At 59.1% G+C, this 20,682-nt stretch overlaps 1 protein-coding gene across 1 annotated transcript in view; it reads right to left on the bottom strand.

The window, feature by feature from the left end:
• The window catches only part of EAH_00021290 (UBA/TS-N domain-containing protein, putative), a gene marked incomplete at both ends in the record, with an annotated part of 28,380 nt that overhangs the window by 3,039 nt on the left and 4,659 nt on the right, over nt 1-20,682 (bottom strand). The window contains 13 exons of the mRNA XM_013393443.1: nt 129-817; nt 1,049-5,444; nt 5,572-5,795; nt 6,252-9,795; nt 10,203-13,697; nt 13,899-14,805; nt 14,960-15,149; nt 15,406-15,847; nt 16,126-16,644; nt 16,872-18,023; nt 18,400-18,639; nt 18,841-19,867; nt 20,253-20,452. Of these exons, the coding sequence (XP_013248897.1) occupies nt 129-817; nt 1,049-5,444; nt 5,572-5,795; nt 6,252-9,795; nt 10,203-13,697; nt 13,899-14,805; nt 14,960-15,149; nt 15,406-15,847; nt 16,126-16,644; nt 16,872-18,023; nt 18,400-18,639; nt 18,841-19,867; nt 20,253-20,452 (17,025 nt within the window). The remainder of the gene's footprint in view (nt 1-128; nt 818-1,048; nt 5,445-5,571; nt 5,796-6,251; nt 9,796-10,202; nt 13,698-13,898; nt 14,806-14,959; nt 15,150-15,405; nt 15,848-16,125; nt 16,645-16,871; nt 18,024-18,399; nt 18,640-18,840; nt 19,868-20,252; nt 20,453-20,682) is intronic.

The following is a 20,682-nucleotide window of genomic DNA, read 5'->3' as shown; positions in this document are numbered from 1 at the left end:
AAGTAAAGACAGCATCAGCAGCAAAAGCAACACTAGCAGCAGCAGCAGGAGCAACAACAATACTAGCAGCAGCAGCAGCAGCAGCAACAGCAACAACAATACTAGGAGCAGCAGCATAAGCAGCTCACCATCAGAACATTGATAAGGTATTCTGTGTCTTCTGGTTCTTCTGGGGGCCCCTTTGGCTGCTGCTGCACCGCATCGGTTGCAGCTTCATCCTTCGTGGTGGTGGCTGTGGCGTTGCTGCTGCTGCTGCTGCTGCTGCTGTTGCTGCTGCTGGTGCTGCTGCTGCTGCTGTTGCTGCTGCTGCTGCTGCTGCTGCTGGTAGGTTCCCTGCGTTTCTTTTTGCGGCGCAGTTCGTGAGCCAGGTCCTCTCCCCATTCTGTTGCACCTTCTTGCTGGTGTTGCTGCTGCTGCTGCTGCTGCTGCTGCTGCTGCTGCTGCTGGTCCTGCTGTCGCGTCACCCCCGCCGGTTGTGGCGCCTCACTTTTAACATCTCCCTGCTGCTGCTGCTGCTGCTGCGCCTGCTGCTGGTGTTGACCGCTGCTGCTGCTGCTGCTGCTGCTGGAGTGTCTGCTGCACTGCTGCAGCCTGAGGAGGTCCTGGAAGCAGACAGAGCGAGGGTGGGGCATCGGCCTACAAAATGCTGCAGCAGCATGCGGCAGCACCGTGAGGAGGCTTCGAAGCTGCTCGAGCACCCGTTCTGCTGCTGCACTTCCTAGAGCGAAGCGTTCATAAAGGAACCCCCCTGCTCCCCCTTGCTGCTGCTGTCCCTGCTGCTGCTGCTGCTGCTGCTGGGGGGAGGAAGCACCCTCAACTGGCAGCAGCACGGGCACTGGAGGCAGCCCTAAACACTTTAAGGCATCATGTGCTGCTGCTGAGGGCTTTAAGCTTGTATAACATTCAGGGATAACCCCCCAGCAGATATATACCAGCAGCAGCAGCAGCACATCTCGTGTATCTGCATGCGAAGCAGCTATGGAGAACAGCAGCAAGAAAAGCAAACGCTTGTTGACTCCTTTCGATAAAAACAAAACCCTGCAAACACCCATCAGGCCTGTTATACTTAGAGGAGGTCCTTCAAGTGCTGCTGCTGCTGCTGCTGCACCTCCATAGGGGGCCCCACACCCTCGTAGGGGCCCCCGGTGGGGGCCCCCAGGGCCCCCCCCTGGGGCCCCCCCGCCTCCTGGGGGCCCCCCGGGGCCCCCACCTCCACCAGGGGGGCCCCACGAAGACCCGTGGGGGCCCCCAGGGCCTCCACCTGCTGCTGAAAGAATTCCTACCCAGAGATCGTCTGACAACGCGGGGCCTCCTGCTGCTGCTGCTGCTGCACCGTGGCCTGCAGCAGCAGCAACTGGGGGACCCTCTCGAAGCAGCAACGTGAGGAAGTCTGGGGAACCTTCTGCTGCTGCTGCAAGGGCTGCGGTGTACGCGGAGGGGCCCTGGGGGCCCCTCATCCTGCTGCTGCTGCTGCTGCTGCCTCCCCTGCTTATTAAGGAAACAATACTCGGAAGCGTAGAAAAAGAAGGGGCCCCAGAGAGACCTGATAGAGAGGCTGGGGCCCGCAGCAGCCGTTCACTCGGCAGCAGCAGCAACTCCTCTGCTGCACCTGCGAAGACAGAGGGGCCTCTAGCACCAGCACCACCTGCTGCTCCAGAGGCCGCGCCTGCTGCTGCTGCGTTTCTTGCTGCTGTTGAGTTCTGCAACATACCGCGCGCAGCGACCAGGGAGGCCGCTGCATCTCCTGCTGCAGCAGCAGCAGCTGCTGCTGCTGCTGCAGCAGCAGCAGCTCGGCCCCCCTCTCCTTCTCTTAATGCAAAGTCATCCATAAGAGCCTCCCTTAACCCCAGCCTGATGCTGCGCGGAAGCAAAGCGGAGGTCTGCACTCCCAGCAATCTGCTGCCAGCTGCTGCTGCTGCTGCTGCTGCTGCCTGGGGCCCCAGGGCCCCCCAGCGGTTGTCTAAGCCGCCGAAGAGAGCGAGCGAAGCATCAACGAAGGCAGCAGGCAGGGATGAACCTGCTGCTGCTGCTGCTGCTGCTGCTGCCGCAGCGCGGCTGCTTCTGCTAGGGCGTTCCCCTACAGAAGACGCAACTACGCCCGGCCCCACACCGGAGCCCAGGTTTGCTGCTGCTGCTGCAGCAGCAGCTGCTGCGGCGCGTTGCTGCTGCTGCTGCTGCTGCTGCCGCTGCTGCTGCCGCTGCACCGCTCGCTCCCGCAGCAGCGCTGCTTCTACGCGCAGCTCCCGTGGCAGTGCTTCAAGAACAGCAGCATCTGCTGTTAGCAGCACTTCTTGCCTCAATGCAGGTTCGAGGGTTGCTAAGAAAGTAGCATTATCGAATTCTGCTGCAGGTCCTGCTGCTGCTGCTGCTGCTGCAGCACCTTCTTCGCTGTCGCGGTCTCGGCAGCCTGCAACTGCTGCCTGGCGAACTGCAGCAGGAAGCACATTCAATAAATCTAGCGGCAGGTCTCGCAGCCGAGGCCGCTGCTGCTCCTCTGTTGCTGCTGCTGCTGTTGTTGTTGCTGCTGCTGCAGAGTCGGCTGCTGCTGCGGAGTCCGCTGCAGCTTCCGGTCCCCCAGAGTCTCCTGCTGCTGCTGCTGGGGCTGCTGCTGCTGATCCTGCTGCTTCTTCTCCCTCTCCGCTGCTAGAGCTCCTCTGCTGCTGCTCTTCAGCACCCGCAGTCTCTGCCGCAGCAGAAGTATCTGCTGCTGCTGCTGCCCCCTGAGCAGCAGCAGCAGCCTGCTGTGGAGCGTCCGAGGCAGTAGCAGTTCCTGCTGCTGCGTCGGTCTCTTGAGGCGCTGCTGCTGCATTTTCTGCCTGTGCTGCCGTTTCTGCTGGAGCTGCAGCAGGAGCAGCAGCAGCAGCAGGCCTTGCTGCTGCTGCCCTGCGCATCTCAACAGCTTCAATCGTCAGTAGCCGCAGCTGCTGCTGCAGTATCTCTTGCCGCAGATCTGGGGGTAGGGCTTCAAGGAATGAAGGGTCAACCCCTGCTGCTTCTAACAGAGATGCTTCAGTCAATCCTAAAGCGCATGCAAGCGACGCAAGCGCTGGATCGCTGCTGCTGCTGCTGCTGCTGCTGCTGCTGTCACTGCTGCTGCTGCTACTTGTGCTGCTGCTGTCGCCGCTGCTGCTGCTGCTGCTGGTCTCCCCACGAGGCGCTTCGCCTGTGTCTATATCCATAGACTCTCCGTCCGCTGATGCTTCTGCTTCTGCTGTTGCTGCACCTCCTTCAGGCGCTGCTGATGCTGCACCTCCCTCTGTTGCTGCTGCAGATGCTGCTGAACTTTCATCATCTGCTGTTGCTGCTGGCGCTGCTGCTGCTGGAGCTGCTGCTGCTTCTGCTGGAGGTTCAGGAGAGGCTGCAGCCCCATTCGTTGCGGACGACGAGTCGACGGTATTTTGCTGCTGCTGCTGCTGTTGCTGCTGCTGAGTACCATGACTTCCTTCTGAAGGTGCTGCTGCTGCTGTTGCTGCTGCTTCTGTTTCTGCTGCTGCTGCTTGATCTGTGGGGCGGTCCTCCACAATCGCCTCAGGAGCTGAAGGTTGCGATGCTGCTGCAGCTGCTGCAGCGTCAGCTGCAGCGTCAGTGCCTGCAGCCTCGTCTGCTGCAGCTTCAGTTGCTGCACCTCCCTCTGCTGCTGCTGCAGTAGCAACAGCAGTGTCTGCAGCAGCTGTTGCATGGGGCGATGGACAGGCTTGAAGCGGCGCCGGTTCGACATCTATTTGATTGATAGTACGGGTAGAGAGACGATCGGTAACAAAGGCTGAGAGCATGTGTTGCGCTGCAGTTGCTGCTGCTGCTGCTGTTGCTGCTGCTGCTGCTGCCACCGAGACAGCAGAGCCGAGATCGCCAATGGGTGGCTGCTGCTGCCTTCCCGTGGCGGCAGCAGCTGCAACTGCAGCAGCTGCTGCAGCTTCCTGCTCTCTGTTTTGCCGAATCTGCTGCAGCTGCTGCTGCAGCAGCCGCGGTTGCTGCCCTTGTCTTCGTGCTGCTGCTGCTGCAGCAGGCCTAAAGATGCCTCCTGCAAGGTCTTCAAACAAGGAGTCTAGAAGCCTCTCTCCGATGTTTGCTGCTGCACCAGTTGCAGCAACAACGTTTCCACCAGCGCTGCTGAAGAGAGCGAATGGGTTGCTGCTGCTACTGCTGCTGCTGCTGCTGCTGCTGCCACCTAGCTGCATCACTGAAGCAGCAGCTGGCCTCGAGCACAGCAAAAAGAGAGGATGCTCTGAAGGCGGCAGCAGATCTGCATCAGGGGGTGACGGTGGAGGTGCCGCAAGTAGATCTTCGTTGGTGCTGCTGCTTCCAGCAGCAGCAGCAGCCCCTGCTGCTGCTGCTGCGGGGGCCCCTGCTGCTGCAGCAGCAGCCCCTAGACGCCGAGACACCCCCCCTCCAGCATACCCAGCAGCAAGAGGAGCAATTGTTATGCCTCTCTCCTCAGCATCTTGAATAACTGTACGGAGTGCTGCAGCATCATCAGCACTTCCTAAGCCTGCAAAGTCTATATGCAGGCGGAAGGAGCTTCGAGGTTCCCGCTGCAGCGCCGAGCTGATGAGGCTGACGGACTCTGCTGCTGCTGCTGCTGCTGCTGCTGCTGCAGGCACACCAGAACCTTCAGACCCGCCACCCCCTAACCCTAACCCTCCGTCTTCTTCATTTAAAACAAAACCATCAGGGCCTAAGTCTGCAAAAGCAAACCGACCTTCCCTGCTTCCCCGCAAGCCTGAAGTAGAGGTCCTTCCGCGATCCCCAGCTGCCCTGCTGCTGCTGCTGCTGCTGCTGCTGCTGCTGCTCCTGGTGCCACCGCTGCGTGGGGCCCGCCGCTGACCGCCTGCTGAAGAACCTCCGCCTTCCGAAGTGGGCCCCGATCCACTCGCTTCTGCTGCTGCTGTTGCTGCGTCAGCTGCTGCTGCTGCTGCAGAAGGGGCGCCGCTGCTACTGGAAGGCGCTGAAGAAGAGGTCGTCGCGCCTTGCTGCTGCTGCTGCTGCTGCTGTTGCTGCTGCTCAGGGCTTTCCGCTGCTGTTGTTGCAGAGGTCGTAGCAGTCGTCGCTGACCCAGAAGAAGAAGCATCTGCTGCAGACTGCTGCTGCTGCTGCTGCTGTGTGGCGTCTTGCGGCCCATCCGCTTCCATGGGTGCGCCGTCTGCATCAGATGGAGCAGCAGCATTTGCTGCAGTTGCTGCTGCTGGTGTTGTTGGTGCTGTTCTTGTAGAAGGGGAAGCAAGGTTGGTGTCGGGTACCTGCGGTGGTGCTGCTGGTGGTGGTGCTGCTGGTGCTGCAGTAGCTGCTGCAGCAGGAGGCTGCAGCACGGGATCATCTGCAGCAGCAACAACTGCATCCGGTAAGAAGGGGTGAGACAGCAAAGCAGACCCCGCTACTTCTTCTAAATCTGCTGCTTCGAGTTCATCATCTTCAGGGCCCCCCATATAATCGATTTCTCCTCGTTCCTGTAGACAAACAAAGCACAAAAAAGTAATACTAAACCCTAAACCTTAAACCCTAGACCCTAAACCCTAAACCCTAGACCCTAGACCTTAAACCCTAAACCCTAAGCCATATAGAGTGGGAGCCAACCCGAATTCTAGGAGCATCATCATCGTCATCATCATCATCATCATCATCATCTTCATCTTCTTCGTGCTGCAGCACTTCTGCTGCTGCATCTTCGCTGCCTAAAGCAATACCCCCGCGGGAGTCGGGATCGAATTCCACCTCGTGCGGGAGACGATCCCCAAGGAAGCCGCCGCTCCCCACACCTCCCGCTCCCCCAGGCCCTTCACTTTCTTCTTCGCTGTTGTCTACAAATAAAAAAAAGAAAAACAAATAAATATTTATAAATAGAGATGGATGCCGCTGCAGCAGTAAGGCACTACATCCGCGGAGCATATACACCCCAACAGAAAAAATAATTAAAATGTATTATTATATATAATATATAAAAAATAAATTATACTAAAATAAAAGCAAAGATTGAAAGGAATATAAATTTCAATCAAACGCAGCTGAAGCCACGCTGAAACACCAGCAGCAGCAGCAACGCAAGCAGCAGCAACAGCTGCATGTCAACGGCTACAAAAACAGCAACGGCAACAGCAGTAGCAGCTGCACGAGCAACAACAGCAGCAACAGCATAAACAGCAACAGCATAATAATCAGCAGCATAGCCAGCAGCAGCAGCAGCAGCGCAGCAGCAGCGTAAACAGTAGCAGCACAAAATGATCAGCAGCATCAGCAGCAGCAGCAGCAAATGGTACCTCCATATTCTTCATCTTCCTGGGAGTCGTCTTCGTCTTCGTCTCCGAGTCCATCTAAGACGGAGAGCTCAGCAAACCCTTCATCATCTTCATCATCATCTTCATCTTCATCTTCATCGTCTTCATCTTCATCTTCATCATCTTCATCTTCATCTTCGTCAGGCCCTTCGTGGTCGTGCTCACCACCTTCGTCTTCTGCTGCTGCTCCTGATGATCCCTCATCTGCTGCTGCTGCTGCTTCTGCGCGCTCAGCAGCAGCAGCAGCGGCATCGGAAGCGCCCGAACCCAGGCCTAGCGCTGCTGTTGCTGCTGCTGCTGCTGCTTCTGCTGCAGCAGCAGAGAAACGGCCCCCATCAACGCCGTCTCCCTCCTGCTGCTCCTCGTCCTCATCCAGGCTGCTGCTGCTGCTGCTGCTGCTGCTGTCGCTGTCTCCATCAACAACCAACTCGAAATCAATTTCATCATCATCTTCGCCATCGAGTTCATCATCATCTGCGCTGTCTTCTTCCTCCTCATCTGCTGCTGCTTCTGCTGCTGCTGCTGCTGCAGAGCCCCCAGATTCCTCTCCTGAGAAGCCGCTGCCTGCACCCGGAGACGCCCGCCCGGTGCCTCCCTGCTGCTGCTGCTGCTGCTGCTGCTGCTGCTGCTTGCCCTCAAGACCTAGCAAATGTACACTTGGAGGCGAAGTAAGCTGCAGCATACACCGAATGATGCCTGTAGCAACAGCATGGCTGTCTTCAGCTTGTAGGTTTAAATGCAGCAGCAAACCAGCAAGCAGCTCCCGTAGCTGCCGCTGCTCTTTAGGTAGCATACACTGCTGCAGCCGCGCCTGCTGCTGCTGCTGCTGCTGCTGTTGCTGATCCGCAGCATCCGAATACTCAGCGCAACGCCCTGAGCCCTTGCTGTTGTGAGGAGGGTCTCCGTCGTCGCCTTCATCCCCACCACCGCTCCCGCTGCTGCTGCTGCTGCTGCTGCTGCTGCTGCCGCTGCTGTTGCTGTTGGTGTGGCTTGCATTACCACTGCTTCGAGCCCGTCCTCCGCTGCTAGTGTTATTGTTGCCGCTGCTGTTGGTGCTGTTGCTGCTGCTGCCGCTGCTGCTGCTGCTGCTGCTATGGATGTTGCTGTTGTTGCTGCTGCTGCTGCTGCTTCGTTGCTGCTGCTGGGCGTTGACATCTGCGCTTCCGCAATCTCCTCCGTCTCCGTCTGGCCTGGGATGATTCGGGGGGCGCGAGCTGTCTGTACACCCTGGTGTCTCTTCAGTTGGTGCTGCTGCTGCTGCTGCTGCTGCCTTGGGATTCTGCTGCTGAGGCAGCATCGGCAGCATGGGGGGGCTTGCTGCCAGCAGCCGCTGCAGCAGCGTTACTAAGACGCAAACAACGCCTGTATCGAAGAGCTCGCCTCCCTTGAGGGCCTCCCGAGCGTCTGCAGAGATGCTGCTGCTGCTGCTGTAATCTTCTGCTGCTGCTGCAGTGCGGCCGCGCGCGACCCGCAGCAAAGCCACCACGTGACGGATCAGCACCAGCCGAATCTCCGCGTTGCTGCTGCCCATCGTAGCCAGCAAGTTTGAAAACTGCTGCAGCATTGCTGCTGCAGCCTTGCGCTGCTGCAGCAGCAGCGTCCACTGCTGCTGCTGCTGCTGCGCACCAACCACCTGGGGGCTGCACGCAAGAGAGATTGACAGCAGCCGCGGCAGCACCTCCTGCAGCAGCACATCGACAACGGAGAGGCGTTGCTGCCCTCCGCAGTTCTGCTGCTGCTGTTGCTGCTGCTGCTGTTGCTGCTGCTGTTGCTGCATGTGCTGTTGGTGGTGCTGATGCTGGTGCAGCTGCTGCAGCTGCTGATCCTTCGCTCCGTGCTGCAGCAGCATGCGGACGTCGCTGCCTGTACACCGCAGCAAATCAGGGGAAGTGGAGACGAAAGGCCACGGGGCGGCCTCAGCCATATACAGCCGAGGCTCTGCATGCAGGTGCTGCTGCTGCTGCAGCTGCTGCAAGTGCAAGTGCTGCTGGTGCTTCTGCCCTTCGGCTTTCGGGCCATTCGCCTGTTGCTGCTGCTGCTGCAGCTGGTGCTGCTGCTGCTGCTGCTTGAGTTTCATACGGCCCGCCCCGCGGCCTGCAGACTGCGCAGTGGCGGCTGTTGCACTGCTGCTGCTGCTGCTGTTGCTGCCGCTGCTGCTGTTGCTGCTGACGCTGCTGCTGCTGTCCTGCGCATGCAATGCCGGTCCAGGGGCCCCAACAGTGATTGGCTTAAGCAGCAGCGGCAGCATATGGGGGAAGAGAGACATCAGCTGCGTAAGGATATACAGCAGCCGCTCTGCAGTAACAACAAAAGGAAAGATAGGCTTTTGCTGCTGTGCATGCAAGCCCCGCTCCACGTCCGACAGCTGCCGCCACTCCTGCTGCTGCTGCTGCTGCTGCTGTTGCTGCAGCAGCTCCGCCTGCGGCAGCTTGTTTGCTGGAGCAGGAAGAGTAGCTGCGTGTACACTCAGCAGCAACACCAAGTGGTCTACGAGCACTGACAGCACTACGGGCCCCACAAGCGGAGGCTTCGATGCTGCCTGCAGCAGCCGCCGCACCCGGCGCTGCAGCTGCTGCTGCGGCTGCGCCTGCTGCTGCTGCTGCGGCTGCTGCTGCGCCTGCGATGGATGCTGTTGTTGCTGAGAGGGTTGCTGCGAAAGCTGCTGCTCTTGCTGTTGTTGTTGCGCTGGCTGAGGCTGGCGCTGCTGTTGTTGCTGTGGCTGCTGTTGTTGCGGCCGCTGATGCTGCTGTTGTTGCTGCTGCTGCAAGTGCTGTTGCTGTTGAAGCAGCAGCTGCTGCTGCTGCTGCCGCTTGTCTTCATTTAGCCATCCAAGCAGCAAAACCTCCTGGAAGGATTTGTCGCTGCAGCACCACGTGCGTCCGCTGCTGCTGCTGCTGCTGTTGCTGCTGCTGCAGTAGTAATAGCCCAATCCCTTTGAGCCCCTTCCAAACAGATAGCCGGCCTTAGGGCCCACGAAGATGCTGCTGGGGTAAAACTGGCGAGGGACAACGCTGCTAGTGTCGTTGCTGCTGCTGCTGCTGCTGTTGCTGCTGCCGTTGTTGCTGCTGCCGTTGGTATCATCTTGAGCGCCTGCTGCTGCTGCTGCGGGGACCACGTCCTCGGCCATTGCTGCAGTGCTTGTGCCGTTGTCGTTGCTGCTGTTGTTGGTGCTGCTTGATGGTGGTGCTTGGCTGTCTGCTGCAGGTCTATCATCTGCTGCTGCTGCTGCAGCAGCAGCAGCGGGAGAAGAAGCGTCGTGTGTCTGCTCGAGAGCAGCTTTGTCGGTGCTGTTCTGCTCGTCTTGCTGCTCTTTCTGCTGCTGATCCCGCCCCTTCTGCTCCTTCTCCTCCTCCTGTTGCTGCTGCTGCGGCTGTTGCAGCACTTGCTTGTGAATGCTGCAGCAGCAACTCAGCACCTGCTCCACCAGCGAGGGGTTGCGAGCCAGCAAAGGCCCCAAAGACTTCAAGACAGAGTCAACGGGCAGCAACGGGGTGAGCGTCTCTCCAGGCGGTGGGCTTCCGTGCACCTGCAGCAGCAGCATCAGCAGCAAGAGCAGCAAAGAGCGACAAGCAGTAAATGAGCCCTACTCGCAACAACGCGAGGACACCACCACCGACAGCTGCAGCAAGGAAGCAGCAGCAGCAACCCCAACAACCGCACAGCAACACCAGCAGCAGGAGAACCGCAAACACCAACAAGAGCCAGCAGCAGCAACAGCAACTGCATCAGCATCAGCAGCATTCGGCAGCACTAGCAGCACCCGTAGCGACAAGAGGAACAGTAACAGCAGCAGCAACAGCAGCAACAACTACAGCAGCAGCAACAACAACAGCAGCAGCAATAACAACAGCAGCAGCAACAATACCAACAACAACAACAACAACAACAACAACAGCAGCAGCAGCAGCAGCAGCAGCAGCAGGTGGAGCGTACCCTGAGATGCGTCTGCAGAGCCATTCTGCTGCCTGCAGCAAATGCCACCCTCAAACCCCTCTCTACACAAGCAGCAATAAGCGACGGTTCCTCCAGCACATTTGTTATAATTGCGCATAGGAGAGCTACCAAGCCGCTGCAGCTGCTGGTGCGAGGCAGCCGCAGCAGCACGCCTAAGCCCCACCCCAACGGCTGCTGCTGGTGCTGCTGCTGGTGCTGGTGTTGGTGCTGCTGCTGGTGCTGCTGCTGCTGCTGCTGAGGGGACGTGGGCACTGCCCTGTAGCGGCCTTTGGGCTGGTGCAGCAGCAGCATCAACGCGTTGCTGTAGATTGAAGTCAGACGCCGCAGCAACTGAAGAGCAGCAAGAACAGCATCTCCATCTGCTGCTGGAAACAGCAGCAGCAAATCCAAACAAGCAGCAACCAGCTGTCGCTGCTCTGCTGCAGTAAATGAACGTAACAACTCATCATACCCCAAGTCCGCAGCACCCCCAGACACAGCCAGCTCCTCTTTGCTGCTGCTGCTGCTGCTGCCGTTGCTGCTGCTGCTGCTGGTTGGCTCAGAAGAATCCCGCTGGCCATCGGTGCTTGCGAGGGGCTGCGTCGTCGGGTTGCTGCTGCTGTTGCTGCTGCTACTATTGTCGTTGGTGCTGCTGGCGTTGCTGCTGCTGTTGAGTGCTGCAACAGAGGCGCTGACGGCAGACGTCAACGTCTCCCCTGCGGCATTGCTGCTGCTGCTGCTGTTGCTGCTGCTGCTGCTGCTGCTGGAGTTCTCATGCTGCTGCGCGTCTGCCGGTGTTGCTGTGTCTTGCAGCAAATACATACCCATCAACTCCTCTATACAAAGAAGCGAAGGAGAGACAAACGGAGCTAAGTAAGCAGCAGCAGGAGCAGAGAGGCCTGCGGGGCGATCTAAGACGACAGCAGCAGTTGTTGCTGCGAGTCCCTGCTGCTGTTGCTGCAGCTGCTGCTGCAGCGCCTCCACACCCTCCACAGCCACCAGCCGCAGCAAACCATACTTCGGTACTGCAGCAGCAACACGCAGCTCCTGCAGCTCTACAGCGCCCGTTGAGGCATAGTTAAGGAGACACCAGCCCGGCAACGGCAGCAAGGCAGACGCCTTTGTTGCTGCTGCTGCTGCTGCTGCTGCTTGTGCTGCTGCTTTGGGGGCTGCAGCTGCTGCTGCTTCGCTGCTGCAGTCGAGCATCTCGGGGAACTGATACCAGCCCTTGGAGTCCGTCAGCATCGGCTGGTTTGCTGCTGCTGCTGCTGCTGCAGAATGAACGTTTGCTGAGGCATAGGAGCATATGAGAGAAGAGAAGAGGGAGATGGGGTGTGTTGCTGCTGCTGTTGCTGCTGCTGCTGCTGCGCTGCCCGGTTCGCATGCTGCTGCTGCTGCCTCCGCGCACTGCAGCAGCATATCCTTCCAGCAAAACCTCCGGTGCAGCAGATGCGCCATGAAGAAGCTGCAGCAATAAAGCTGCTGCTGCAGTCGCATGCACATATACACTCCCACAGCCCTATGCAGGTCGCTCCGCTGAGCTGCTGCCGCTGCTGCTCCTCCTGCTCCTGCTGCTGCTGCTGCTGCTGCTGGGACCCGCACACCCATTAAGGTTGGCTCAGCCTTTAGGATGTGCTGCGCGGCTCCCCGCAGGCAAACAAGGCGGCGCAGCAGCATATAGCAAGCAGCAGCAGCATTTCTTTCCATGCACCCCAGCTGTCGCGAGACCCTGCTGCTGCTGCTCCTCTCAGGGAGCTCCCATGGATATAGCTGCTGCTGCAACGCAGCAGCAGCAGCTGCTGCTGCTGCTGCAGATTCTTCCCCTTCAACACGCATCGGCTGCAGCTCCTCTGCCGTTGCTGCCGCATCTCCATCTCTTGCTGCTGCTGCAGTGCTTTTCCTCCCCTGCTGCTGCTTCTGCTGCTCCTTCTGCTGCTCCTTCTGCTGCTGCTGCTGCTGCTGCTGCTGCAGCTGCTGCGGCTGCGGTCTGAGGTCGCAGGAGGAGCAGACAAGCTTCAAGAAGACTTCACATAAGCCAGGGACACCCAAAGGAGAAGCGCATGCAGTAGATATTAAGTCTCCCAGCAGCCGACGGCGCAGCAGGGCCCCCAGGGCGAGGGCGAAGGCGTCGCTGAAGTGCCCGTGCAGCACCCGCTGCTGCTGCTGCTGCTGCTGCTGCTCCTGCTCCTGCTGCTCCTGCTGCTGGTCTTGCTCCTCGTTCGGCCGCCCGTTACACACCGGCGGCAGCTTCACCTGCTGCTGCTGCTGCTGCTGCACCATCTCCTCGTCTACAGAGCGCAGCAGCAGCTCCAGCTCAGTTGGCTCCCGCGCCGGCGTGGACCCAGAGTGGGGCTGCTGCTCCGCCTCCTGCTGCTGCTGCTGCTGCTGCTGTTGCTGTCCCTGCCGCTGCTGAGGCGGGTCCGCCCATACGTCCTGGTTGCTTTCCTGCCCAGCTGCAGCACCAAGCGCTCCTCCTAGTGCTGCTGGTGTTTCGCCTGTGTTGCTGCTGCTGCTGCTGTTGCTGCTGCTGCTGCTGGAGTTGTCGCTCTGCATGCGTCTTGCCATGCGCGGGTTGTTGCTGGTTGCAACGCGCTGCAGCGAGTGCAGCAAAGACTGAGGGGGGGGACCCCACAGTGCTGCTTGCTGCAGCTGCTCCCGCAGCAGCGCGCATGTCCAGCGAACTTCGCCGTCTCCTGCGAGCAGCAGCGAGGGAGGAGACAGCGGCAGCTCTGCTGCTGCAGCAGCAGCAGAAGAGAGAGCAGTACGTACTGCCCCCGATGATAGAGGTCGCGAGCCGGAACACCTGAGCCCCTCCTGCAAGATTGCTGCTGCAGCATCCAATGGAGAGCTTCCTGCTGCTCCTGCTGCTCCTGCTGCTGCCGCCTCGGATGCTGCTGGGGAAGGCGACTGTGCTGCTGGCGGTGTTGCTGCTCCGCCCGCAGCAGCAGCCGCTGAGTCTTCCTCTGCACTCGCGCTGCCGCTGCTGCTGTTGCTACTGCCGCTGCTGCTTGTGCTACCATTGTTGTTGCTGCTGCTGCTGTCTGGGGCTGCAGCTGCACTCGCGTCCTGCGACGCAGAAGCAGGTGCAGAGGCAGCTGCTTCCTGCGGATCGGGTGCTGTGGCGTCGTTGCTGCTGCCTGCGTTGCTGCTTTCCTGCTGCTGCTGTTGCTGTTGCTGCTGCTGCTGCGGCTGCCGCTGCATCTCCAACAGATAATCCATTGCTGCTTCTACACCTCTGCCGCCTGATGCCTGAACTGCTCTCTGGGCGTCGTCTCTGTTGAAGCCCATCTCAACAAGCTGCTCAACCTGCTGCTGCAGCAGCAGAAGCTGCTGCTGCTGCTGCTGCTGGATCGCAGCCGCTGCAGCCGCAGCTGCAGCAGCCGCTGCTGCCGCAACCGAACCCCCACCAGAGACCACCGCGCGCTGCTGCTGCTGCACCAAACCATCGCCTGTCTCCGCATACACGCCGCGCAGCTGCTGCCGACGCTGCGGTGTCTGCACATACACCCAAAGCTGCATGTACGGCGTGTTGCTGCTGCTGCTGAGCAACTAACTGCTGCTGCTGCTGGTGCTACTGCTGCTGACAGCCATCGCAGCCCTCTGTGGCGTGGCATGCAGTAAACCTAGGCCCAAACTGCAAACCCTAAGCCCTAAACCCTAAATCCTAAATCCTAGACCCTAAACCCTAAACCCTACCTGAGTGTCCAGAAGGTGGAAGAAGATGCGGGGGAAGAAGAGGATGGTCCGCTGCAGAGTTGAAGCAATAAGCACCTGCAGCTGGGTAGACACCTCAGTGCTGTCGAGCTCTGGCTCTTCTGCTGCAGCAGCTGCCCCGTGGTGATGCTGCTGCTGCCGCTGCACCTGCTGCTGCTGCTGTCCCCTGCGGCTGCTGCCTCTCCGCTTAGCTGAGGCTGCTGCGTTGCTCGCTCGGTGGCTTGCGCCACTGGAGCGTGCGAGAGCAGCAGCAGCAGCAGCAGGTTCTTGCGTTGCTGCTGCTGCTGTTGCTGCATCGGAGAGGCTGCTGCATGGGTTGTTCGGCAGCTCAGAAGCCGCTGCAGCAGCAGCAGCAGAATGCTTATGAGGAGGGAAGTGCTGCTGCGCCTCCCGCTCGCTAAGGGGGGCTCCACACCCAGCAGCAAAGCCCCACCAGACGTATGCATGCGCTGCTGCTTCGCAGCCTGCAGTACGGAGCATACCTGCTACATCAATGCATGCAATATCAGGGTGTACGATGATCTGCAGCAGCAACTCCTGCAGCCGCTGCTGCTTCTGCTGCTGCTCCTCAGACTCTAGCGCTGCTGCTGCAGAAGAACTCCAAGCAGCAGACAGCTGCCCGCCGTCGGCCCAACATAATTCGTGCAAATCGGAGTAGGCCATACTTAACGATTCGAGAGAAGCAGAGTAAGTCATCAGCTTGCTGCTGCTGCTGCTGCTGCTGCTGCTGCTACTGCTGCTCTCCATGTCGATGTCAACGAGAGCCGGAGTGCTTCCGGCACTAGGTGCTGCTGCTGCTGCTCCTCCTGCTGCTCCTCCTGCTGCAGATGTAGCAGACTGCGCGGCATCGTCTTCCATCGGCTCGAAGTATGAGGGCCGAGGGTAGTACCTGCAGCAGCACCAGCAGCAGCAACAGCAGCAGCAGCATTGAAATAAGGCACTCGCTGCCGCTGCAGCAGGCGAAGAATTCGCCGCAGCAGCAGCAGAAGCTGCAGCAGCAGCAGGAGCTTCAGCAGCAGCAGAACCGAAAACATCAGCAACACCAGCGAATAACCACCGGCGCTGCAGCAGCAGCATAAGATGGAGGAGTAGCAGGAGAATCGGCAGAAGCAGCAGCAACAGCAGCACCAGAATTTGCAGCACCAGCAGCAGCAAGACAAGAAATAGCGGCATCAGCATCCCCCGCAGCAGCAGCAGCATCAGCATCACCCCCACCAGCAGTAGCACCACCATCTGCAGCAGCACCACCATCAGCAGCAACAGAAGCAGCAGCAACAGCAGCAACAACAGCAGGACCACCACCACCAGCAACAGCACCACCATCAGCAGCAGCAGCAGCAGCAACAGCAGCAGCAGCAGCAGCAGCAACAGCAGCAGCAGCAGCAACAGCAGCAGCAGCAGCAGCAGCGTGTTTACCTGAAAGCTTGTGGGGTGAAGGCTGAGTTCATACACCTCTTCCACGACGTTACTCTGTCTATATACGCCAGACATCCTTGAAGCTGTCTTGCTGCAGTATTGCGGAAGTATATTAGCTGCGCCACTGAGGGGCAAGCAGCAGCAATTTCTGCTGCTGCTGCTTCCACCCACTCAACAAATGCTTCACGGCGAGCCTCAGCCTCCCGCTGCTCCTGCTGCTGCTGCTGCTCCTGCTGCTCCTGCTGCTGGTCACTTGGGGTTATTGCAGCAAACAAAGACAGCGGCAGCATTTGCCGAATACTCAAGTGGACGCATGGCTTCACCGCGTCGAACATACCAGCCCCCCCCTTCTGCTGCTGCTGCTGCTGCTGATCCTGCTGCTGCTGCTGCTGCTGCTGCTGCAGGGATACGGGGTTGCAGCAGGAACAGACTCGAGTAGCCAGCAACGCGCACACAGCCACGTTGCAGGCAGCGCTGTAGTGGAAGGCCCTCATCAAAGCCGAGAAGCCGCCCACCTGCATCAACCACAAGAACAAGCAACTTGCTGCTGCTGCTGCTGCTGCTGCTCACGCTGCTTCGGCTGCTGCTGTTGCTGCTGCTCGTGCCTCTATCAAACAAACCGCATACAGCTACAGCTACTAATATATATAGATAAATATTATATAAAAGCTCTCGCCGCCGATGCAGCTTCCACTGCTGCTTCAGCTTTGCTGCTGCAGCCTATGTTTCTGCCTGTGCAGCACGTGCTGCTGCTGTTGCTGCTACTGCTTCTGCTGCTGCTGCTGCAGTTTACCTTTTGGAATAAATCGAAGCTGAGCGTCATGAGGACTCCGCGGTTTTTTTCGTCTACGTGCAGTTTGTACAGAACATCGCAGACGTCTGACAAATAAGACAGAGACTGCGCCATTGAAAGCCCCCTAATGCTGAACCTGCTGCTGCTGCTGCTGCTGTTGCTGCTGCTGCTGCTGGCGTCTACGTCCATCTCGGCCGTGCTGCTGGAAGCAGCTGCAGTGGAGGTTGGTGCTGCTGCTGCTGCTGCAGCTGCACGAGCAGAATCTGCTGCGGCAGCAGCCGCCTCCGGCAGCACGTACTGCACCTTGCTGCTGCTGTTGCCTGCTGCTGCTGCTGCAGCAGAAGCAGCAGAGGGTAAGGCGTGCAGCAGCGGCGGCACAGGCAAAGGCACTGCAGGAATGGAATCCAACAAACCCCGCGCTGTCTCTGCTACAAGGAAGAGATGAGCCGAAGCAATTTGCTGCTGAGGCGGAGACTTCCGCCCCACACGCAGTCCCCCACCGTTGATCTGGCGGCTCACCTGCAGCAGCAGCAGCAGCAGCAGCACCAGAACGAGAAGCAGCAACAGCAAACACAACAGCGGCAAACATGTTTGCTGCAGATCCCCAACGCCGCTCAAAGACCGACTGCCCCCTGCAGGAGTGCAGCAGCGGAAATTCACAGCAGCAGCAGCAGAAACAGCAGCAGCAGCAGAAACAACAGCAGCAGCAGAAACAACAGCAGCAGCAGCAGCAAGAGGTAGCTCACCATGCAGAGGAAGTTCCTGCATGTGAGGCAAGCGGCACGAAGCAACTCCTGCAGCACAACTGGGCTGTCTGCTGCTTCCTCAGACACGAATTCAGAGCCGCTGCACCACGACCTCTCCGCGCCGTTGCTGCTGCTGCTGCTGCTGCTGCTGTTGCTGTCACTGCTGCTGCTGTCGCTGCTGCTGCTGCTGCTCATGGCAACCGCAGCACTGCTGTTGCCACTGGTGCTGCTGATGCTGCTGCTGCTGCTGTCGCTGCTGCTGCTGCAGCCTGCTGGAAGGGGAGGAGGCGAGGAGTATGCAAATTCTCCGAGTGAGCTCCAGAGCATGTCGTTGTTGGAGAGGGGTTGGTCGGGTGGTGCTGCTGCGGGTCCCTTGGCCTGCTGCTGCTGCTGCTGCTGCTGCTGCTGCTCATGCAGCAGCCTGCTCGCCCTAACAGAAGGGTGTTCGTGGCTGTTGTGCTTCAAGTTAAGGAGAGAGGGGCTCTCCCCATCTGCAGGGGAAGCGCATGCATAAAGCAGCTGCAGCAGCCAAGCGAAGAGTGGCTGCAACAGCAGCAGCAGGTGGCTGAGGTGCAACAGCAGCAGCTGCTGCAGCTGCTGCTGCTGCGCAAAGGCTGCAGTCCTCGTAGGGGTTGTTCCGTATGCCTGACAGAGCTCGCGGTGCAGCGGCAGCAGCAAACTCAAAGAGTTGCAGCAGCCATGCAGCGCGAAGATAAGCTCTTTCCTTTCTTTCTGCGGCACTACCCTTAAAGGCTCCGGCAGCAGGAGCACCTGCTGCTGCTGCTGCTGCTGTTGCTGCTGCTGCTGTTTGCTGCAGGGCCAGAAACCCTTCTTGCTCCAGCGCTGCTTCAAGGCAAGCAGCCGCTGCAGAGCGCACAAGGCCCTGTCTAGGAGCAGCTGCTGCACCGCTTGTTGCTGCAGCGCAGAGTCATAGGGGGCTGCATGCCGCAGCAGATGCACCAGCGGATGCTGCGGGAAGAGCTGCAGCAACCCAGGGGGAAGACAGCTGCTATCACTTAGCTGCAGCAGCAGCATTATACCCCCCCGAGAAACAAAACATCGCTGAGTCTCCGTAGACGCCAAGACAGCAGATAAAAATCGTGCAGCGTTTGCAAGTCTATCTAACAGCCACTCGGAAGATGAACCCCGAAGCTGCAGCAGCAAACCCAGCAGCAGCAGCAGCAGCAGCAGCAAATGCACGTGCAGAAACACCACCAGCAGCAAATCTAACGGGATTAGCCGCACCATATGCAACAGCACAAAATGCTACAGAAGCAGAATATGCAGCAGCAGCGGTAACAACAGCAAAGCCAACGGCAGATGCACAAGCAGACAAGCGGAAAGGCAGCAGCAGCAGCAGCAGCAGCATCCAGACCACAGCAACGAGGCAGAGGAGTTCAAAGTGTACGCACAGCCGTTCTATCTACCATGACCAACCAGCAGCAGCAGCAATATGCGCAGCAGCAGAAGCGGCAGCAGCAGTAATAAACGCAGCAGCAGCAGCAGCAGCGATAGCAGTGTATAGCACCTGTAGGTCTGAAACATCCATGGGTCTCTGCTGCGCTTTCTGTCTTGTCTCTGCTGCAGCAAGAGCAGGAGAGACAGGCTTCCACGGAGGCAGTCTCTTTGCTCCTACGATGAGTTGCTGCAGCAGCAGCAGCGTCTGCAGCACTAAGACATCGCGGGCCTCTGAACCCCCAACAGACTCCGCAGTTGCACCGGAAGCATTTGCTATTGCCCCTAAGACCTCATCCAATGCAGTACCTAGCTGCAGCAGCAGCAGCAACACAGCGCAAATAACAGCAGACCTGCAGCAGCAGCAGCAGCAAACCAGCAATAGAACCGGAGCAGCAGCAGCAAGCACGGCATGCAAACAAGCAACAGCAGCACCCTAAACTGGACGTGCGCCAGAGCCCTCTAACGGCAGCAGCAGCAGAAGCAGCAGCAGCAACAGCAGCAGTGTCCTCACCCCTGCAGCAGCTTCCCCGAATCGATCTAGCAGCACTACGTCAGCAGACGCAGCAGCATGCACAAGTAGAGAGCAGGCAGCCCAGGGAGAGACACGAGCAGCAGATTGCTGCTGCTGCAGCGCCCCTTGAAATGATAACAAATCCTCCTGCTGCAGCTGCAGGTGCCGCCGCAGCAGCAGCAAAGTGTCCTTCTCTGCTTGTACAGCACCCGCATCGTCTTGACCTGTTGCTGCTGCTGCTGCAGCGCTCTGTGCTGCTCCCGCTGCTGCCGGTTCTGCAGACCCGCTCGACTCTTCAGCACTAGTGGCTGCTGCGTTTGCTGCTGCTGCTGCTGCACCTGTTGCTTCACCTGCTGCAGCGCCTGTAGCTGATTCTGCTGCATCTTCCGCTACATCTCTGGCAGCAGCATCGTTTGTTGCTGCAGCAGGTCTCTGCTGTGGTTCCTGCTGCTGCTGCTGCTCCGACTGTCCTGTTTGCGCGTCCTCCGCCGCCGCGCCTGCCTCCCCCTGTTGCTGCTGCTGCTGCTGCCGTTGCTGCTGCTGCGGCTGCAGTTTTTGCAGCTCTTCTTCCACCATTTCGTTTACTTTATCTTGACGAAGAGCCTTCAGCCCAGAGGTGTGAGAAGCCAGAGAGGTAATAAAACCCCCTAAAGCATTCAGGCACCCCTCATGCAGCAGCACACACTGCTGCGCCAGCTGTTGCCTCCGCAGCAGCAACCCCATGTCCTGCTGCTGCTGCTGCTGCAGCTGCTGCTGCTGCTGCCCCAGCAGCTGCAGCGGCTGCTGGTGCAAGTAGCGGTAGGGGCTGTTGCTCTGCTGCTCTTCCCCATCTTGCTGCTGCTGCTGGCGCTTCTGCTGCTGCTGCTGCTGGTGCTGCTGCAGACAGAGCCGCAGGTAAGACGCATGCACGCTGCTCAGCAGCAAAGCAACAACAGGCAGCTGCACAAGTGCTGCTGCATGTCGGGGAGCATCAGAGACAGCATCCGTAATAACCGACAAGAAAGACGCAACGCAGCCGACTCCAAAGCTATAGGCAACACACACAAACCCTAAACCCTAAACCCTAAACCCTAAACTCAACATCCTGACAGCAGCAGCAGCGCGCAAACACCCCGCCCTGAGATATAAACCCAACATCCGCTGCTGCAGCGAACTGCGCAGCACCAGCACCACCACCACCACCGCCAGCAAACACAGCAGCACCAGTAATCACATTGAGCAGCAGCAGCACCAGCAGCAAAAGCAACAGCAGCAGCAGCTACGGCAGCAGTACCAGCAGCAAGTGCAGCAGCAGCAGCAGCAGCAGGTGGATCAGCAGTAGCAGCAACAGGTGCAGCAAAAACGCAGCAGCAGCAGCAAGTGCAGCACCAACAGGTGCAGCAGCAGCAGCAGCAGCAGACTGAGTTACGTACTGTTCAGGGTTCCCAATGATATCTGCACAAAGGACAGCAAGCGGAGCCCTTGGAGACAGCATATCTTGCAAGAAAGGGGGGTGTGCCTTGTGGTTTGCTGCTAAGAAATAAAACTGCTTTGTTGCTGTCTTTAAGACGCAGCGTCTTGTCTCCACTTCGCAGGCCTTCAGCCAGTACAACAGCCTCTCATCATCGCTTCCCTGCAGCAGCAGCAGCAGCAACAGCAGCAGCAGCAGCAGCACATGCTAAAGCGAAAGACGCGCCTAGCGAGCAACTGCAGCAGCAAACGAAAGGCAGCGCCAACACCAAATGCAGCAGACAAAGCCACAAGCGCAGCAGCTGCTGTGCAGCAGCAGCAAACGCGAAGCAGCAGCAGCAGAAGCAGCAGCGGCAGCAGCAGCCACAGCAGCACCAGTGGCGAGAGGAGATG

Source organism: Eimeria acervulina, genomic scaffold (genome assembly GCF_000499425.1).
Source record: "Eimeria acervulina Houghton genomic scaffold, Eah_scaff151, whole genome shotgun sequence".
Classification (NCBI taxonomy): domain Eukaryota; phylum Apicomplexa; class Conoidasida; order Eucoccidiorida; family Eimeriidae; genus Eimeria; species Eimeria acervulina.
The sequence above is the reverse complement of the archived record's forward strand: the minus strand, read 5'-3'. Positions and strand labels throughout refer to the sequence as shown.